Here is a 17,703-nt window from a genome sequence, read left to right on the forward strand (position 1 = left end):
AAGGTTTCGCCATGTTGCTCAGGCTGATCTCAAGCTCCTAGGCTCAAGCAATTCTGCCTCAGTCTCCCAAAGTGCTGGGATTACAGGCATTAACCACTGCACTAGCACAAGAAATTAGAGTAGGGACTCTGCTTCAGGCCAGGAGTTTGAGACCGGCCTGGGCAACATAGCAAAATCCCATCTCTACAAAAAATTTAAAAATCAGCTGGGCATGATGGTACATGCCTGTAGTCCTAGCTACTCAGGAGACTGAAGTGGGAGGATGACTTGGGCCCAGGAGGTTGAGGCTGCAGTGAGCTGTGATCGCACAATTTCACTCCAGCCTGGGCAACAGAGCAAGACCTTGTTTCAATAACCACAAAAAATTCATAAAGTAGGAACTCAAACAGATTTCTTTTCTTTTTTTTTTTTTTTTTTTTGAGACAGACTTTCGCTCTTGTTGCCCAGGCTGGAGTACAATGGCACAATCTTGGCTCACTGCAACCTCCGCCTCTGGGTTCAAGTGATTCTCCTGCCTCAGACTCCCTAAGTAGTGGGATTACAGGCGCCCACCACCATGCCCAGCTAATTTTTCTATTTTTAGTAGAGCCAGGGTTTCACTATGTTGGCCAAGTTGGTCTTGAACTCCTGACCTTGGACGATGCACCTGCCTCAGCCTCCCAAAGTGCTGGGATTACAGGTGTGAGCCACAGCACCCAGCCGATTTTTTTTTTTTTTTTTTGAGATAGAGTCTCGCTCTGTTGCCCAGGCTGGAGGGCAGTAGCACGATCTCGGCTCACTGCAACCTCCGCCTCCTGGGTTCAAGCAATTCTCCTGCCTCAGCCCCCCTGGGTAGCTGGGATTACAGGCACCCACCACCATGCCTGGCTAGTTTTTCTATTTTTAGTAGTCAGGGTTTCACCATATTGGCCAGGCTGGTCTTGAACTCCTGACTTCAGGCAGTCCACCAGCCTCGGCCTCCCAAAGTGCTGGGATTACAGGTGTGAGCCACGGCACCTGGCTCAAACAGATTTCTAACCCACATTCATACTAGCATTATTCACAATAGTCAAAAGCTGGAAACAACCAAAATATTCATCGACAGATGAATGGATAAACGAAATGTGGTATATACATAAAATGGAATATTATTCAACCTCAAAAAGGAAGGAAGCTCTGACACATGCTACAACATGGCTGAACCTTGAAAGCATGATGTTAATTAAGCGAAATAAGCCTACACAAAAAGACAAATATTGCATGGTTGCACTTATATGAGGTTCATAGAATAGTCAAATTCACATAGAGAAAGAAAGTAGAAGAGTGGGTCACGGTAGCCTGGGGGAGAAGGGAACGGGGAATCACTGTTTGTTGAGTATAGAGTTTCAGTTTAAAGTGATAGAAAAGTTCTAGAGATGGATGGTGGTGATGGCTGCACAACAATGTAAATGTACTTAATGCCACTGAATCCTATAATCAAAAAGGATGAAAATGGTAAGTAGTAAATTTTGTGTTAAATATATTGTTTATCACAATGTTGTAGGAAATATCAGGAGGACTGATGTGGCTGGAGCACAGTGAGCAAAGGGGAGAGTGGTGGCAGGGAACGTGCAGGACAGGCAATAAGAGCCACATGGGCCAGGGGAAGGACTTCCGATTTCATTCTAGGACTGGTGAGAAGCCACTGGGAGTTGTGACCAGAGGTGACAAAATCTGATTCACATTCTAAAGGCTCACTCTGGCTGCTGTGCGAAGAGGATCAAGAGGATCAAGAACAGAAATAGGAAAAGGATTCAAAGGCCACTGCAGTCACCCAGGTAATTCCTGAGATTACTTTGGAATCTCTCTTGAAGGTTTGCAAACAGCGTTAACTTACAACTTAACCCTTCATTCTGGCAGCGTGGTGCCCCGCCTTGTGAGTGTGCGTGTAAGAATTTGGCGCTCGCTGCTTCAGGCTCTAGCAGGAGACGGATCCTCTCCCCAGGAGCACTTCCACCCGAAACCCAGGTCCTCAACTTAAGGCTTTCCCACAAAAAAAACCCACACCATGCCCTGCCTGTCTCCTCTAGGGCTGGACAGGGAACAAGGAGAATGGCTGATTGTTAAATCCCCATGAAAGGTGGTGTTCAGCCCACTTCTGGCCTGCTAGGTTTGTTGTGATACGAGGGAAGAACATTTGCAGAAAGGCTACTTTCGTGTACACAAAGGCAGAGTGTACAGAAAGGAACTTGTCCCGAACTTGAACAGGGATGAGCAGATTTTTCTGTAAAGGGCCAGAGAGTAAAAATTTTAGGGAGCTACATATGGTCTTTGCTGTATATTCTCCTTTGTTGTTTTGTATTTGCTTCTGTTGCTGGATCATATTACTTCTATATTTAATTACCGTATGAATCATATGATAATTGTTGAGTCATATGATAATGCTATGTTTAATTTTTTGAGAAATCATCATACCATCTTACAGTATCTGCACCACAGCAATGCACAGGGCTCCAATTTCTCTACATCCTCACCAACATTTATTTCTCTCTCTCTCTTTTTACTTTTTATTTTTAGAACAAGGTCTCGCTCTGTCACCCAGGCCAGAGGGCAGTGGCACAATCAGAGCGCACTGTAGCCTGGAACTCCTGAGCTCAAGCAATCCTCCCACCTTAGCCTCTCCATAAGCCATCACACCAGGGGTTTTTTTTGCCTTTTTTTTTTTTTTTTTTTTTGAGACGGAGTCTCTCTCTGTCGCCCAGGCTGGAGTGCAGTGGCTGGATGGATCTCAGCTCACTGCAAGCTCTGCCTCCCGGGTTCACGCCATTCTCCTGCCTCAGCCTCCGGACTAGGTGGGACGACAGGCGCCCACCACCTCGCCCGGCTAGTTTTTTGTATTTTTTAGTAGAGACGGGGTTTCACCATGTTAGCCAGGATGGTCTCGATCTCCTGACCTCGTGATCCGCCCGTCTCGGCCTCCCAAAGTGCTGGGATTACAGGCTTGAGCCACCGCGCCCGGCTGCCTTTTTTTTTTTTTTTTTTTTTTGTCTCATAATAGCTATCTTAATGGGTGTGAAGTGGTATCACAACATTGTTTGTTTGTTTTTTGAGACGGAGTCTTGCTCCGTTGCCCAGTCTGGAGTGCAGTGGCACGATCTCTGCTCACTGCAACCTCTGCCTCCCAGGTTCAAGCGATTCTCCTGCCTCCTCAAGTAGATGAGACTACAGGCGCCTGCCACTACGCCCGGCTAATTTTTGTGTTTTTAGTAGAGATGGGGTTTCACTATGTTGGCCAGGCTGGTCTTGAACTCCTGACCTCAGGTGATCCACCTGCCTCTGCCTCCCAAAGTGCTGGGATTACAGGTGTGAGCCACTGCACCTGGACTCAAAATGGTTTTGATCTGCATTTACCTAATGACTAGTGAAGTTGAGCATCTTTTCATGTGCTTATTAGCCATTTGTATTATCTTCTTTGGAGAAATGTCTATTGAGGTTCTTTGCCCCCACCACCCTCCTTTTTTTAAAATTTTTTTACAGACAGAGTTTCACTCTGTCACCCAGGCTGGAGCACAGTGGCATGATCAGAGTTCACTGTAACTTCAAACTCCTGGCTTGGCCATTTTTTAACTGAGTTGTTTGTTTTTTGGTTGTCGAGCTGTGTTTTTTTTCTACAACCATTTAAACATGTAAAAACCATTCTTAGCACATAAACCATTAAAAAAAAAAAAGGTTGGCTGAGTGTGGTGGTTTACGCCTGTAATCCTAGCACTTTGGGAGGCCGAGGCAGGTGGATCACGAGGTCAGGAGTTCAAGATCAGCCAGGCCAAGATGGTGAAACCCCGTCTCTACTAAAAATACAAAAATTAGCCGGGTGTGGTGGTGAGTGCCCGTAATCTCAGCTACTCTGGAGACTGAAGCAGAGAATTGCTTGAACCCGGGAGGCAGAGGTTGCAGTGAGCCAAGATTACACCACCACACTCCAGCCTGGGTGACAGTGAGACTCTTGTCTCAAAAAAAAAAGGTCATGGGCCATTTGCCCCCTCAAACTGTAGTTTGCCCTACTCCTTCATTTTACATTTGGGGAAAGTCAGGCCCTGAGAGAGGCAGTGACTGCCCTTGGTCTCCTGATTGTCAAGTAAAGTTGTTGCAGTGGTCTCTTTAGCTACTACTTCATTCATTCAACAAATACTTATTGAGAACCTACTATGTGCCAGTCACCAGGGAAGGGGCTGCTACGGAAGAGCCTGAATCAGATCTGGTCCTCAGAAGCAGGAGTGCAGAGGGCATTAAGGTATGAGACAAATAATCACACAAATAAATACATAAATGCAAACTGAAATAAGTGTTAGAAAAAAGAAAAGCCAGCTGCTATGAAAGAGAATATAGGCAAGGCTTCTCTGAGAACGCCATTTCAACTGAGTTCTGAAGGACAAGTGAAAGCAACTCAGATTAGCAGAAAGGGAGGAAGAGCATTCCTGGCAGAGGAAAATGTATGAATGGGCTAAGAAATTCTATTGAGTATTTTATTAAAAGTGCTAAATAGGGTTTTCAGGGAGTAGCAAAGTCACTCCATTTTCTGTGAGGAGAACTGGAGAGGCCCAATAGATCAGAATGGAATAGGCTGAAAGCAGAAACAGGTTGGCAGGCTCCTTGAAACATTCGACTGAGTGGATGGGGGCCTGGGCTGGAGTGGTGGTGGTGGAGACAGAGAAGGTGAACAGGTTTGAGGATTATTTGGGAGCCTGACTCATCAGGACCCGGTGATGTTCTAGATGGCATGGGTGAGAGGACAGGGAGGTACTGAGAATGACTCCAGGTTCCTAGCTTGAATAGATGGATGGTGGTGCCATAAGATAGGGAAATCCAAGGAAGGAGCAGGTTTGGAGAGAGACTTGAAAGAGTTCAATTTTTTTTTTTTTTTTTTGAGACAGATTCTAGCTCTGTCACCCAGGCTGGAGTGCAGTGACTTGATCTCAGCTCACTGCAACCTCCGCCTCCCAGGTTCAGGCGATTCTCCTGCCTCAGCCTCCCAGTAGCTGGGACTACAGGCACGTGCCACTGCGTCTGGCTAATTTTTGTATTTTTAGTAGAGATGGGATTTTACCCTGTTGGCCAGGCTGGTCTCAAACTCCTGACCTCAGGTGATGTGCCTGCCTGGGCCTCCCAAAGTGCTGGGATTAGACATAAGCCACTGCGCCTGGCCAATTTTTGGATGTAGTAAGATTTAGACTGCTGTGAAACATCCAAATGGAGGGATTAAACAGGCAGATAGATACATGGATTAGGGATTCAGAGAAGTAGTCTGAACACAAGTTAAATTTGGTAGTGGTGCTCATCACTACCACTGAACCGCGCTGGACAGGGCCAGGGAGCCTTAGTAGACGGAGCAGAGGCCTGAGCTGGGCATCAGGGCATCAGGGTTCTAGTCTCAATTCTGCCACTAACCCACTTCTCTGAGCTGCAGTTTCACCATCAGTAACACAGGGAGCTTGGCCTCCATCAGGGCTTCTTTAACCTTTTTTGAATTAAAATTCTCTCCTCTGGCCAGGTGTGGTACCTCATGCCTATAATCCCAACACTTTTCGGAGGCCAAGGCGGGAGGATTGCTTGAACCCAGGAGTTCAAGACCAACGTGGCCAACATGGTGGAACCCCATCTCTACAAAAATACAAAAATTAGCCGGGCATGGTGGTGCACACCTGTGGTCCCAGTTACTTTTGAGGCTGAGGTGGGAGGATTGCTTGAGGCCAGGAGAAGGAGTTTGCAGTGAGCAGTAATCATGCCACTGACTCCAGCATGGGTAACAGGGAGAGACCCTGCCTCAAAAAAAAAAAAAAAAAAAAAAAGAAAGAAAAAAAAATGTCCCCCTCTCCTCTAGAATAAATACATAAAAAATATCACACATGATTTTCAGAGGTTCCTTCACCCAGTTCCTGGAGACTTTCTGTAGAGGCCAAATTAAGAACTCCCAGGCTATTTGGACAACCAGTTTAGGAGTTCTTCCTTGTATACACTTGAAATATTTGTGTATCCTCTAGGTTGCCCTATGACAGCAACCTAGGTTGGCTATGACAGGTATTAAACCATGGTGAGGGGACACCAGGGCCTAGGTCTCTCTTGTTTTCTACCAAAAAGTGTCTGTTGCCATGAAGTTAGCCAGTGTATCCAAAGTGCAAATGGGAATAAGTGCTAGAAAGGAGAACTGGCTGCTATGAAAAAGAAAAATAGGTAAGGCCTCTTTGAGGGTGCCACCTACTTATGCTCCAAAATAGACTGTACGTATTAATATATACATTTGCTTTCTTAGAATGCCCTGCCTCCACCTCCACATGTCCAAACTCTTCTCATTCTTCAAGGCCCCAAATACCTTCTCTACTTCCTTTATCCCTTCTCTCAAACTAAAAGCAATCTCAGCCTACACTGAACATCCACAGCACTTTGTACCCCTCTTAAGGAACTTACCATGTCTCCCTTGTATGCATGAATCTTGCCTCTCCTACTAAAAGGCAGGAACAGCACCTGTTACGCTTTATAAAGAGGCTTCACACATATCCCTTATCTCATCTGAGTTAGAACTGGATCCCAGTCACTATTGCCCAGCTCAGACCTTGGTCTCTTGCCTAGACACCAGCCCCACCTGACCCCCTAGTGGCAGCTCTTCCATTCCTCCCACCCCCACCCATTTTCATTATGCAGACTAGAGCTGAATTTTCTTTTCTTTCCTTTTTTCTTTTCTTTTTTCGTTTCTTTTTTAAGAGAGGCAGGGTCTCACCCTGTCATCCAGGCTGGAATGCAGTGGCAAAATCATAGCTCACTGCAACTTCCCAGGCTCAAGTGATCCTCCCACCTCAGCCTTCCATGTAGTGAGGACTACAGGCGTGTAACACCCTGCCCAGCTTTTTTTTTGTGTTTTTTATATATATGGAGAGACAGAGTCTCACTATGTTTCCCAGGCTGGTCTCAAACTCCTGACCTCAAGCATTCCTTCCACCTTGGCCTCCCAAAGTGCTGGAATTGCAGGTGTGAGCCATCACATTCAGCTGAATACTTTCTTTAAAATCCAATTATGGGCAGGGCACAGTGGCTCACACGTGCAATCCCAGCACTCTGGGAGACCAAGGCAGGAGGATCACTTGAGCCCAGGAGTTTGAGACCAGCCTGGGCAATACAGCTGGACCCCATCTCTGGGAGAAAAAAAAAAAAAAAAACACACACACACACACACCACACACAAAACAAATTAGCCAGGCATGATGATGCACACCTGCAGTCCCAGCTACATGGGAGGCTGAGGTGGGTTGACTTGAGCCCAGGAAGCCGAGGCTGCAGCGAGCTGTGATTGTGCCACTGCATTCCAGCCTGAATGAGAGAGATCTTTTCTCAAAAACTAGAATTGAAAAAAAAGAAAATCTGATTATGTAACTTCTCTAATTAATAGAGAATGGCTTCCAACTGACTTCCTCAGGAGTTCTCAAGTTCAGGGTTAGAAACTCTAGATTTCAGCTGGGCGCGGTAGCTCATGCCTGTAATCCCAGCACTTTGGGAGGCCAAGGCTGGTGGATCACTTGAGGTCAGGAGTTCAAGACCAGCCTGGCCAACAGGGTGAAACCCTGTCTCTGATAAAAACACAAAAATTAGCTGGGCGTGGTGGCACATGCCCGTAATCCCAGCTGCTCAGGAGGCTGAGGCAGGAGAATTCCTTGAACCTGGGAGGCAGAGGTTGCAGTGAGCCAAGATTGCATCACTGCACTCCAGCCTGGGCAACAGAGTGAGACTCCATCTCAAAAAAAAAAAAAAAAAAACCCCAAAACTCCAGATTTCCCACTCGGATCTTGGATGAAATGTCTCAAATAATTTCCCACTAGTAATAAAGTACTAATTAAATAATATACAGGCAGGGCATGGTGGCTCTCACCTGTAATCCCAGCACTTTGGGAGGCTGAGGTGGGAAGATCACGGAAAAAAAAAAAAAAAATTAGCCAGGCGTGCTGGTGCATGCCTATAGTCCCAGCTACTCGGGAGGCTGAGGCAGGAGAATCACTTGAACCTAGGAGGCAGAAGTTGCAATTAGCTGAGATTGCGCCACTGCACTCCAGCTCTGGGCGACAGAGCAAGACTCCGTCTCAAAAAATAATAATAAATAAAGAATTTTAAAAATAATAATTTGCAAACGGAGAGCACTTAGAATACAATCCAGGAAAAAAAAATACTGTCTAGGACATAGTAAGCATTATACAGGTGTTAGGAATTATTAATCCTAAAATATTAAAACATGAGAGAGGTGGAGCAGATGCTTTTGATGCTTCATAGACATGCCATGGCCACTTCTGATTTCAACTGCGGCTGCAGGGGACAGATTTGTGCAGGTTGACAGCATCTCTCAGGGACCCTCTGGGTCTCCCTGATTTTCTGCCCCAGAGCTTCCTCTTCTCAAAAGCTCACTCATCCCATGAGCAGGGCAGCTCAGAAGTACAGGGACAATAGTGGGCACTAATTTTCTTTTTTCCTTTTTTTTTTTTTTTTTAATTTGAGACGGAGTCTCGCTCTGTCACCCAGGCCGGAGTGCAGTGGCACAATCTTGGCTCACTGCAACCTCCACCTCCCGGGTTCCAGCGATTCTCTTGCCTCAGCCCCCCGAGTAGCTGAGGCTATTGGTGCGTGCCACCACGCCTGGCTAGTTTTTGTATTTTTAATAGAGACGGGCTTTCACCATATTGGCCAGGCTGGTCTCGAACTCCTGACCTCGTGATCCGCCCGCCTCGGCCTCCCAAAGTGCGGGGATTAGAAGTGTGAGCCACCGCACCCGGCCTAATGGGCACTAATTTTACTTTTTTTTTTTTTTTTTTTTTTTGAGACGGAGTCTTGCTTTGCCGCCCAGGATGGAGTGCAGTGGCGCGATCTCGGCTCAGTTGGGCACTAATTTTCATTTGATGAACGCCTCTCCCTATATTGTTAAAACTACCACCATGATCCAGGGGGAGATAACAGAAATCCTAAATCCAGCTTGATCAGTGTTTCACTCCCTGGCATCTTTTATCAACACCTAAGGTAGCATGGAACTCTAGGCCGTCTGCCTTAACTTTCTGATCCTCCTGCTTTTAGCCCACTAACGAGCACATGCTGAGAAGGGCATCAGCTACCTGAAAAGAATCAATGGGCTAGAGTGGAAAAGAAAATAGAGACAGCAGGGTCATCGGTCACATTGGCAAGGGGGCATGAAAAGGGAGTGGAGAGGCCTTGAGATCTGACTTTTCTTTCGCCCTAGGCTCTAAGTGGAGGAATTAAATCAGCCTGCAGAAGAGACTGAAACGAGGCACCTCTTGTCACAGCCAAGGCAGAAGCGGAAACGGACGCCGAGACTGCGCAAGCGCAGAGGAGGCTAGCGTTCCCTCGCAGCCTCACCCCGCGGCCTCTAGCAGACAGAGGCCACAGGGAGAGCACAGCCACCCGGCGCGAAGAGCCCTCTGTTCCCCGCTTCCTCTTGAGGCCCTCGGACCGTCCAGGAAATGTCTGGGAGCCCGCTGCGGAGGGCATAGGGCCGACCCTCGCTCCCCGCCCAGGACCCGAATGAACCTGGAGAGCGGATACCAGCCGCGGCCCTGGCGCTAGGACACGAAGGGCCGCCAGACCTCTCAGGATCAGCCTTCCTCGCCACCATTCTCACCTCTTTGTCCGCTGCCTTCTCCTCAATGCCTAGCAGCGCGTACAGGTCCATCTGTAAGAGCTCCTTGGTCACTGCCATGGTTCTGGCCTGACGGATTCGTACTACAACTCCCAAGAGTCTAAGCGCGCGTGGGGACTGCCGGCTCCGAGTGGCGCCTAGCCCTCTGGGAATTGTGTTCTGGGTCAGGCTTGACTGACTCTGAGGGAGGCTGGCAGTCGTGAATGAACTACGACTCCCAGCAGCCCCCGTTGCCGCCGCTGCCGTAGGCTGGCTGCAGGGGAGCGTGCGGATTCCCCGCTGTAGGTCGCGGCCGGACAGTGCCAGTGGGCGTGTGGGGCGGGGCAGGGCGTGGCAGGGCAGGGAAGGGAAGGGCGGAGCTGGGGTGAGGGTACAAGGGGCCTAGGACTTGGGCGGCGTGACTTCAACTCTGCAGATCCTGCGGTGCTGGGAGCCACCATGGAGAGTAGGTGCTACGGCTGCGCTGTCAAGTTCACCCTCTTCAAGAAGGAGGCGAGTCTTCCCTCCCCGAAAGCTGCAGGGCCAGGGAGGAGAGGAGGGAAAAGCGCGGGACTTAACGTCCAAAACTTGGTCTTACGGCCCCTTTCCAGCTATGTAGTTTTGATGAAGTCATTGATCCTCAGTTTCCATTTCTGTAAAATGGGACTAACATTCCCTCGCTTTCTGAGTTTATGTGAGGGTCCACTGAAGTGCTTTAGGTTGAGAGTTCCCTATAAACTGTAAAGCGCGCTGCCGTCATTTTTGCAACGCTACTCTTTTCTGTCGGCCCAGTGTAGCATCTGGCGGTTTTTTTCTCTCCACCCTGCCCCTCTGAAGCACGGTGTCTATCACACCAAGCCCGTTACTCTCTCCGCTCTGAACCTTCCCCATCCCGCAGCCCGCCCTTCTCCAGGTCGCTCGAGTTCGGTTACCACACTTCCTCCTGATTCAGGGGCACCATGGTGAAGGGTAGCTGTCCTGTCCTTATCACAGACCTGCCAGATTCCTCTAGTAAACTGCAGGCCCCCTCTGCCTCAGTTGTGGCTAGGGATTCTGACCAGGAGATGCTGGGAACCAGATGGAGTAAATTAGTATCATGTAGGAAGGCAGGACTGTGTAGCGTTTACCAACCTGGATTTTGGAGTCAGGGTTCAAATCTGAGATCTGCTGTCTTACTGAGGGGGTGACCTTGGTTTGGGTAAAAGGACCTCTGTTCCTCTTGAAACAAGTATAATCACGGTTGGCATCAAGATTAAGTAAAATAATGTGTGTAAATTGTGAGGAATAAATCACATGATGAATGTTAAGTACTGGGTTTAGTGCCTGGTACATAGTAAGTGCTTAATAAATGGAGGCTATTGTTAGCCCATCCTGAGCAAGAGCAGAGGAGGCATGGGCTCTGCTCAGTCTCTGATTCTCCTGTGTGGAAGAGTCAGTGGCCTGAAATACTGGGTTTTATCTATCTGCCTTCTACACCCCTGGGTCAGGGAATTGAAGACAGGGTAGAAAGCCTGGGAATTTTGTATAAACCTTCATTTGGCTTGAATAAGATGCTGGAAACCGAGGAATTGCTTTACTCTCCACCCCTAGGCCTTAGGGGCCCCACTCCTCTTCCTCCTCCCAGCAGCTGGCCATGACTTCAGTGACTTCTCTGTGTGTGAGATTGGAGAGTCCCTGGGAGCAGCCTGTAGGGGCAGGTGAGAGGTGGATCTCCTGTTTCATGTTTCTTGTAGTATGGCTGTAAGAATTGTGGCAGGGCCTTCTGTTCAGGCTGCCTAAGCTTCAGTGCAGCAGTGCCTCGGACTGGGAACACCCAACAGAAAGTCTGCAAGCAATGCCACGAGGTCCTGACCAGGTGAGAGGCAGGCATGGGTGAAAGTTCAGTCAAGTATGGCAGTGGGCATCTGGCCAGCCCTCACAGCTTTGTACTCTATGGCGAGAGTCAGCCGAGGAAGTGTTTGGAGTGGGGGGCACTACCTGGTGGGATGGCAGGACTTATAACACTAGATTTCTTCTCTGTAGAGGATCTTCTGCCAATGCCTCCAAGTGGTCACCACCTCAGAACTATAAGAAGTAAGTGCTGAAGAGAAAAAGACAAAGAGGGTTGGGGAAAGGCTAAGGGAGCCATAGGGAAAGACCCTCCCCGAATCTTCTAGATGGAATGAGCACAGAATCAGGAGAATGCTCTCCTCTCCAGCTCCTCACTGCCCTCTTGGGCTTGTAAAGCAGCTCTTCAGCCCTCTCTCCAGGACAGGCACTAGGTATAGCTTGTCCTTTCAGCTAGACCCTCTGGCTGGTCAGCCAGGTTGGGCTGCAGGGTGGCATGAGTGAGGGGCACAGCAGATTGCCCACTGGAGGCCTCCCTAGGTGCCCAGAAATGATTCGATTTGAATGGGAAACAGTGAGTGGGTGCCTTCACTCTTCCCCTCTGCCTTCTTCAAGAGCCTCTGTCTCATATCCTGCCAGGCGTGTGGCAGCCTTGGAAGCCAGGCAGAAGCCCAGCACTTCCCAGAGCCAGGGACTGACCCGACAAGACCAGATGATTGCTGAGCGCCTAGCACGACTCCGCCAGGAGAACAAGCCCAGTGAGCGGGGGCAGATGGGGTTGCCTAGAGGACACAGTCCAGGGCTTCTGGGACTGAGATGCCTCTGGCCCTTACAAGGCTCCCTCCGTGCCAATTGCAGAGTTAGTCCCCTCACAGGAAGAGATAGAGGCACGACTGGCTGCGCTAAAGGATGAACGTCAGGGCTCCATCCCTTCCACCCGGGAAATGGAGGCACGGCTTGCGGCGTTGCAGGGCAGAGTTCTACCTTCTCAAACCCCCCAGCCGGTGAGTGTTGTGGCTTAGGAGAGAAGCGGGAGTGCTAGGGGGAGGACCCAGCAGATGCCCAGACACAGGTATTGGGGTGGTACAAAAGTAATTGCAGTTTTTGTCATTACTTTTAATTGCAAAAACCTCAGTTACTTTTGCACCAACCTTTGTATTTTATGTACTTTGCAGGAGTTGGCAAAGCCTCCCACCCCTACCTCCTGATCCTCAGGCCTGCTACCAGACCCGGGGACCAGGGACAAACAGCACAATTGGGTAGGGCAGGAAAAAGTGGCCCCTCAGTCCTGTTGGGGACTGCCAGACCTACTTGATTATGTGGGCCGTGGATCCTTCTCCTTTCCCTGGGCTTTGAGAACTCCTTAGCATCCATCCCTGACCTAGACTGCTTCTGGGCTACCCCTGCTCTCCACTGAGGTTTCCTCGTCTGGACAGGCACATCACACACCAGACAACAGGACCCAAGCCCAGCAGACACAGGATCTGCTAACGCAGCTGGCAGCTGAGGTGGCTATCGACAGCTGGAAAGGAGGAGACCCAGGTAACCCCTCCATTTGGCTCCCTAGGAATCTGCCCCACCTCTTTCCCCAGACTGGAGAGGCTCTGCTGTCCACCCTCTGGGAGATGAATGTAAATCAGAGAGTGATCAACATTGTAAGAGTTACGATTCATTGAGTGCTTACTCCAAAGGGAGCCAGTGTAAGTCTAGTGTTTAAGTGCACGGGCTTTAGAATCAGACAGTGATTCCCAGTTCTATCACGTATTAGCTGTGTGATGCTGGACAAGTTACTTGACCTAAGTCTCACTTTCCTCATGTGTAAAATGAAGATATGTATGGAAAAACCTACCTCAGGGAAATCACGAGGAGTAAATGAGATAATCCACTAAGTACTTGGGATGGTATCTGACTCATAGTGAGTACTCAGTGAATATTCTCTGCAATCATGATGTTGATAAGGAGGAAGAAGCTATTTAGTAGCACCAGCCACATCTCAATGCTCAGTAGCCACATGGGCTTCATGGCTGCCATCATGGGCAGCACAGATATAGAACATGATATGGAATGTTTCTGTCATCATAGAACATTCTGTTGGACAGTGCTGTTTGAAGGCTTCAGAGCAGTGTTTTTCTTTTTTTTTTTTTTTTTTTTTTTTTGAGACGGAATCTCGCTCTGTCACCCAGGCTGGAGTGCAGTGGCCGGATCTCAGCTCACTGCAAGCTCCGCCTCCCGGGTTCACACCATTCTCCTGCCTCAGCCTCTGGAGTAGCTGGGACTACGGGCGCCCGCCACCTCACCCGGCTGGTTTTTTGTATTTTTTAGGAGAGACGGGGTTTCACCGTGTTAGCCAGGATGGTCTTGATCTCCTGACCTCGTGATCCGCCCATCTCAGCCTCCCAAAGTGCTGGGATTACAGGCTTGAGCCCAGCCAGAGCAGTGTTTTTCAACAAAGGATGATTTTGGCCCCCAGGCTACTTGTGGCAACGTTTAGAGACTTTTTGGTTGTCACAACTCAGGATATTACTGGCACCTAGAGGATAGAAGCCAGGGATGCTACTAAATCTTCTGTGTCACAGGACAGCACATCACAATGAAAAATTACCCAGTCCAAAGTGTCAAGAGAACTAACATTGAGAAATCCTGCTTTAGAGGCACAATCTCATTGAATAGCCTTGATAATCTTAGGAGGCCAGGTGTGGTGGCTCATGCCTGTAATCCTAAACACCTAAGGAGGCAGAGGCAGGAGGGAGGATAGCTTGAACCTGGGAGTTTAAGACTTGCCAGGGCAACATAGCAAGACCCTGTTTTAAAAAAAAAAAAAATAAGGTATATACTGTTCTTTTTTATAAATGAGGAAACAGGCCTGGTGAGCTTGAGGAACTTGACCAAGGTCACACAGACATTAAGCTGCAGAGATGAGACTTAAACCTAAGCTGTAATTTTAAACCTCTTGCTCTGAAACACTAAACTGAAGGTGACTGTGTCAGAGCCACACCTAATCTGGTAAAATTCTTCCTGCCCAGTGATATACAAGGTCTTGGCTTCATTGCCCTCTCTGTGCTGATCCCAGGAAATGGTAATTCCTGCCCTGAAAGGCAAAGAGAGTGACTGAACCTTGGCCTCATCATGTCTTGTTCCTTTAGGGCAGTAATTCTCAAACCATAGGACACCCACCCTTAGGACAGACTGTCAAAATATCAGGTAGATGGGGATGGATCTGGTTGGAAAAGACATGGCTAAGATTACTAGTTTTTTACATTTGGGAAAATGGAGGAATACTGATTTTATTTGTAATAGAAACCATAGTCTCTAGTGCTGAGCAAAAAGCTGATGATCTGTGATTAGAAAGGGTTGAGAAAGGCCGGGCGTGATGACTCACGCCTGTAATCCCAGCACTTTGGGAGGCCGAGGTGGGTGGATCACAAGGTCAGGAGTTGGATACCAACATGTTGAAACCCCATCTTTACTAAAAATACAAAAATGAGCTGGGCATGGGGGCAGGTGCCTGTAATCCCAGCTACTCGGGAGGCTGAGGCAGGAGAATTGCTTGAATCCGGGAGGCGGAGGTTGCAGTGAGCTGAGATCGCACCACTACACTCCAGCCTGGGTGACACAGCGAGACTCCGCCTCAAAAAAAAAAAAAAGAAAATTATTTAAGAGCAAGAAAGCATTGAGAAATGGGCTCACTGGCTTCTGAGGAGAGATCTTGGGAAGTCTCTGCCTCTCTGATGGCATTACCCCTTCCAGCTGCCTCTCTCCAGAATGACCTCAACCAGGGTGGCCCAGGGAGCACTAATTCCAAGAAGCAGGCCAGCTGGTCCTTGGAGGCGGAGAAGAGCAGACTGCTGGCTGAGGCAGCACTTGAGTTGCGGGAGGAGAACACGAGGCAGGAACGGATTCTGGCCCTGGCCAAGCGACTGGCCGTACTGCGGGGACAGGACCCCGAGAGAGGTGAAGGCTGGGGAGCAGCTGCTCACTGGTGTCCCTTGGTCAAGGCCTCCCTGGCAGGGCTGAGTCAGGTGCTGGGGGTATTTGTGTCCAGAGATCTGCTGAGCCCAGCCCAGAGCCACAAGGAAGGTGGTGGAGCAAAGCAGTGGGTGAGGAGGAGTCAGGGGCAGCCAAGAGGGCAGGGGACCTTCAGTCCATTCAGGGGCTGAGGCTTCCACTCCTGCCTCCAACCTAGCCCTCAGGCCTGCTTCAGTGATGGCCCAGCCCTGCAGGGCTGGGGCAGGCAGGGACAGGTCTGATCAGGGTAGCTGAAGAGGCTTCTCAGCTCTGAAATAAGTGCCCCTGGGAACCGCACCAGTTCTGGGAGGCAGGAGGGCAGCCACTCATGTGAAATCTCTCACCTTCACTCCCCCTTCCCCTGTTCCCATCTCCCTCTTCAAGTGACCCTCCAGGACTATCGCCTCCCAGACAGTGATGACGAGGAGGATGAGGAGACAGCCATCCAGAGAGTCCTGCAGCAGGTGGGCCTGGCTTACTCACCTGCCACCCCTTGTCCCATCTCTGCCTCATTGCCCCACCTCCACTGTGGTTGGACAGTAACTGTGAAGCTCCTTCAGGGACAAGAGAGGAATAGAGGAAGTAAGGTACCCAGTGGGGTGTGGGAGCCTCATTGGGAGTTCTCATTGGGCCCCCACTGTCCCTGTGACCCAGACCTGCCCACTGGTCCCTGGAGATAGGGAATCAGCAGCCACAAGCCACAAGTAAAGAAAAAGATGAGTTTGAGAAGCTAAGTCCACAGCACACAGAAATACTGGGAGATGGAGGGCCTGGGACTGGAGCAGGGAGTGGTACCTCTTCACCCTGTCTGCAGCTCACTGAAGAAGCTGCCCTGGATGAGGCAAGTGGCTTTAACATCCCGGCAGAGCAGGCTTCTCGACCCCGGACCCAACCCCGAAGGACACAGCCTGAGGTGAGAAAAGCCCCAGGTGCAGACCCCCAGGCCGCCCACAGCCTTGCTTCCTGCCTGGCTGACTGCTCCTGCAGCGGCTCCCACACCCCACTGGGTACCTTACTTCCTCTATGCCTCTCTGGTCCCTGAAGGCCCAGGATGTGGACCCCAGGCCTGAGGCTGAGGAAGAGGAGCTCCCCTGGTGCTGCATCTGCAATGAGGATGCCACCCTACGCTGCGCTGGCTGCGACGGGGACCTCTTCTGTGCCCGCTGCTTCCGGTGGGTGCAGGTGGAATGTTCTGTGGGAGGGCTCAAGGGCTGCCTGGATCCCTGACTTGTATCCCTTTGTTCCACAGAGAGGGCCATGATGCCTTTGAGCTTAAAGAGCACCACACATCTGCCTACTCCCCTCCGCGTGCAGGCCGAGAGCACTGAGGACACCCTGGTTCTCCTGGAAAGGCAGTCCCACAGGCAGTGGCACCCATTTCTGGGCCCAGCCACAGGACGTCCGATGGGAGAGCTTGTCTGGCTCTACTGATGATGGATAGGCCCCTTCCTGAGCTTTGGTGTCCCTGAAATGAGGAAAGATTCTCTATTCGAGAAGATGACTGGGAGGGCCGAGGGAAGAAGTCGGGGCCCTCCTATTAGAAGCCCAGACTGGAAGTGAGAGGCATGATGGGGAGAGACCAGACTGAATCTACGGGTGAGCCCTGTAACCTGGCTCTGGGGCACAGGGCCCTCCCCTGGCACTTAGTGGATCTAATAAAGTATGTTGATTCATTGAGCCTAGCATCTCATTTCTACAACCCTGTGAGCCTGGGCCCTGTGAGCGGTGGCAGGAACAGAGCAGGCTGTAAGCACAGTTGTGGGGAATGGGGGAAAAGGTTGAGCCATCCTATGAACTTCTCCAGGCAGGAGCAACCCTACCCATCCTGGTGGCGTCACATGAAGTAAACATGCGCATTCATTCATTTGAACTGTGCTCCAGCTCTGGGCAGCCCTACTTAGCCACCAGGCCCCACCATCTTGGATTTCTCAGCCTCTCCACTACTCACACAATGCATGCTGGGACAATGCACACATACCCTGCTTCCTGCCTTACTGGCAAAGGACCCCACCTCCTAGGGCTCCTGTACCAACCTGCCTGCCGTTCAGTCTCAGTATCTCTCTTCCAGTGATGCGCCCTAACCGGACCCCTGACCTCTCGGCATGTACCCTTCACATGCCTCTGCATTGCCTCTGCTATTTCTCTTCCTGCCCCTGGCTAGAACCAACTCCCTAAGGAGTCCTCCGGCTGAGGTCTACCTCCTGCATCATTTGTGGTTGGAGGAGCCTTTTCTGAGGCTCTCGGATCCAGCT

General features: G+C 50.0%; 2 protein-coding genes across 7 annotated transcripts in view; one reads left to right on the forward strand and one right to left on the reverse strand.

The window, feature by feature from the left end:
- The window catches only part of DNAJC17 (DnaJ heat shock protein family (Hsp40) member C17), a 44,568-nt gene extending 34,841 nt beyond the window's left edge, over positions 1–9,727 (reverse strand). For all 4 annotated transcript variants that reach the window (XM_015452667.2, XM_005559214.3, XM_005559213.3 and 1 more), the window contains exon 1: positions 9,623–9,727. In XM_015452667.2, the coding sequence (XP_015308153.1) occupies positions 9,623–9,700 (78 nt within the window). In that variant the 5' untranslated portion in view covers positions 9,701–9,727. The remainder of the gene's footprint in view (positions 1–9,622) is intronic.
- Positions 9,728–9,895: 168 nt separating this feature from the next.
- ZFYVE19 (zinc finger FYVE-type containing 19) lies at positions 9,896–17,128 on the forward strand. Of its 3 annotated transcripts, none has more exons than XR_012414792.1 (11): positions 9,896–10,132; positions 11,353–11,474; positions 11,642–11,692; positions 12,086–12,204; positions 12,305–12,450; positions 12,883–12,988; positions 15,194–15,397; positions 15,836–15,915; positions 16,106–16,364; positions 16,496–16,623; positions 16,701–17,128. XR_012414792.1 is itself a non-coding variant. In XM_005559211.5 (11 exons), the coding sequence occupies exons 1-11, from the start codon at positions 10,079–10,081 to the stop codon at positions 16,777–16,779; spliced, it is 1,188 nt and encodes a 395-aa protein (XP_005559268.4). In that variant the 5' UTR covers positions 9,896–10,078; the 3' UTR covers positions 16,780–17,128. The 3 variants fall into 3 exon arrangements, 2 of the variants coding, with proteins under 2 accessions (XP_005559268.4, XP_073851625.1); XM_005559211.5 differs by having other exon boundaries at positions 16,266–16,364; XM_073995524.1 differs by lacking the exon at positions 15,194–15,397 and having other exon boundaries at positions 16,266–16,364.
- Positions 17,129–17,703: the final 575 nt, after the last annotated feature.

The sequence above is a fragment of the Macaca fascicularis genome, chromosome 7 (assembly GCF_037993035.2).
Source record: "Macaca fascicularis isolate 582-1 chromosome 7, T2T-MFA8v1.1".
NCBI classification, from domain to species: domain Eukaryota; kingdom Metazoa; phylum Chordata; class Mammalia; order Primates; family Cercopithecidae; genus Macaca; species Macaca fascicularis.